The following is a 2,862-nucleotide window of genomic DNA, read 5'->3' as shown; positions in this document are numbered from 1 at the left end:
AAAGAGATCTAAATGGGGTTTGAAAACGCCTTCTTTTGCACAAGATGTTTTCTTTTAACCTTATTTTCGCCTTTAACCGGGAAATCCTCCTCTTAAGCAAAAGTATATTTGCTTTTGAACCAGCTCTTCTCCTTAATCAGGGACGCCTGTTTTTAAACGAGGAAAATGTGGAATAAAGGCCGAGCCGGGATCGAACTTAGGATCCTTTAGTTAATAATCACTCGCGCTAGCGCAGGGCCACGTGTCGTCCCAACAAACGCTTTATTGAATGACTCGTGACTCTGAGGAAGTGCACCACGTGGTCCTTAAATACAAGAGTAAAAGAGAGTTAAACTGCATCTACACAGATGAAGTTAGAATAGACTGCTTCCCTTTACTGAGAAGGCAAGCTAAGCTAGAACTAAAAATTTGAATATTGGACTAGCGTTTCATACAAAATAAAGAAAATATTATATTGTATAACTTCTTCATTTATATAACTTCTTTGTTTTACATTCTATGTATATCTTAAATTGATATCTTTATTCAAGGAGTGAAATTTTTTTACGCGCAAGCCCTTTATATTTTTTCACATCATTATTTCATTACGTAATTATTTCTCTGTTTCGAATTTATTTCGTTTTTTTTTGTAAATTCAGTACTTGCAAATTTTTCGATGTCACATTTCTTGAATCGTGATTGAATAGCTGCTAGGATGCGACGTGAAGCGACTGGCAAAGGCGTTTACTCATCGCACCATAGATGCTCACGGTGACGTGGTGGTTTCACCCTTGAATAGGGAATTGGCTATTTATGCGAGAGACGCGCTGGCGAAGGCCGTGTACGACAGATTATTCACCTGGCTCGTGACTAGACTCAACAAGTCTCTCCAGCCCCAGACCAATCCCCGGCGCAAAATGGTCATGGGCATTTTGGACATTTATGGTTTTGAAATCTTTCAGAAAAATAGGTAACTGCCGAATAACAATTACGCTTAAAGATTTTACAATGAAAATATTATCAGTACCATAAATAATAATTTTAGAAAAATGTACTTTTTCAAGTTTCTACATTTTATTTTACATTTTTATTATCCCTGGTGGAAAAATGTCTCAGAATTTTTCATATTATTAATTAAAATTTCTATGAAAATTTTAAGACTTTCTCAGAATTTTAAGATTTTCTTAAATTTTTTATACGAATTGGAACATTTTTCAAAAAAACTCGGATAAAATAATAATGAAATATTTCAGATTTTTCCCACTAACACCATCTTCGAGAAATCTGAATAAATATGAGAAAATTATTCGCGCAATTTATTAAAAATTTTCATACATACAGATGCTGAAATATTCCGAAAATCCTCATCCAACCATTTCTGAAAGTATCTGAGAAATTTGACATATTTTTTCAGAATTTTTCATAAATTTGAAATATGAGAAATTCTTAGAAAATTTCTGAAAAAATATGAGAAATTTTTTCTCTAGGGATTTCTTATATATTTCTTTATTTTCTATTCTATATCTTAAATTAATATTTTTATTTGAAGAATGGAATTTTTTGACGGAAATTAATTATTACTAGTATAATGTAAATACGGCGACATCAATATATTCAGTTAACGGTAATTCTCTCTTTCGTTACTTCAATATAGCTTCGAGCAGTTCTGCATTAACTTTTGCAACGAGAAATTACAACAGTTATTCATCCAACTGACATTAAAGTCAGAGCAGGAGGAATATCTGCGCGAAGGGATAACTTGGGAGAACATAGAATATTTTAATAATAAGATCATCTGTGACCTGATTGAAGAGAAGTATAAAGGTTAATTTTTAAAAAAATTCCGCCAATTCACATTCGCGATTACACATTGTCATTAATTAACCGTTAATGCGACAGGAATAATATCATTAATGGACGAAGAGTGTTTGCGACCTGGAGAACCGACGGACATGAGCTTCCTGGAGAAGTTGAACGTAAATCTGAAGAACCATCCTCACTACATCAGTCATAAAAAGGCTGATATACAAACGCAGAAGATTATGGGACGAGACGTAAGAATTTTATACTAAATATTAAATTGAATTATGAATATTAATGTCTCGAAATACTGGAGAGAGAGAACTAAATTATTATTCGATTATTTTAATTATTTTATTTTATTTATTTTAATTTGTTCGATTATTATATAAATATATTATCTGCTAACTAATTTTTATTATTTATTGTAGCTATTAATATGACAATTATTTGTGAAATTTGTGCAAAATTGAGAATGTAAAAATAAGCTTGATATTTCAGGAATTCAGATTGGTGCATTACGCCGGTGACGTTACATACAACGTACGCGGATTCCTCGAGAAAAATAATGATTTACTATTTCGAGATTTACGTGAAATTATGTCGCATACAACGAATTCCATCACAAAGGTAAAAATTTAATTTTTCCGTAAGAAAAAAGTAAAAATTTGTTTTTTAATTAAAGAATGACAGTTTTAAAGTTCTCAATTTCGAAAATTAAAACGAAAGTACTTTCTTCTAATTTCTCTCGTATACTTTTCGCGGAATTTTCTTGCAACTTTGGTTTGGTTTCGAATATTTTCTACGTTTTCTTGTAACTTTTGCAATTTCTTGTTGCTTACAGAGTGTATTCGATGTGAAAGATTTAACCAGTAAGAAGCGCCCGGAAACAGCCATAACTCAGTTTAAAAATAGTTTAAATAATCTGGTTGAGATTCTCATGGGTAAAGAACCGTCTTACATTCGTTGCATCAAACCTAATGATTTTAAGATGGCCAGTAAGTAAATCTAAATTAAGTAAGATAAAATTGAAATAAAGCAGTAATGCCCAACGCGGTGTACTTAATTAGGACACGTTAAAAT

At 31.7% G+C, this 2,862-nt stretch overlaps 1 protein-coding gene across 1 annotated transcript; it reads left to right on the top strand.

The window, feature by feature from the left end:
- The first annotated feature begins 668 nt into the window (after positions 1–668).
- Positions 669–2,804, top strand: LOC112456502 (unconventional myosin-Ic-like). Its single transcript, XM_025019095.1, has 5 exons — positions 669–949; positions 1,634–1,803; positions 1,879–2,033; positions 2,281–2,409; positions 2,624–2,804. Exons 1-5 carry the CDS (start codon positions 897–899, stop codon positions 2,783–2,785), a joined length of 669 nt encoding a protein of 222 aa, XP_024874863.1. The 5' UTR covers positions 669–896; the 3' UTR covers positions 2,786–2,804.
- Positions 2,805–2,862: the final 58 nt, after the last annotated feature.

Source organism: Temnothorax curvispinosus, unplaced genomic scaffold (assembly GCF_003070985.1).
Source record: "Temnothorax curvispinosus isolate PA1 unplaced genomic scaffold, ASM307098v1 QBEX01006907.1, whole genome shotgun sequence".
Classification (NCBI taxonomy): Eukaryota; Metazoa; Arthropoda; class Insecta; order Hymenoptera; family Formicidae; genus Temnothorax; species Temnothorax curvispinosus.
Note: the sequence above shows the minus strand (reverse complement) of the source record. Positions and strands in the feature narration are given on the sequence as shown.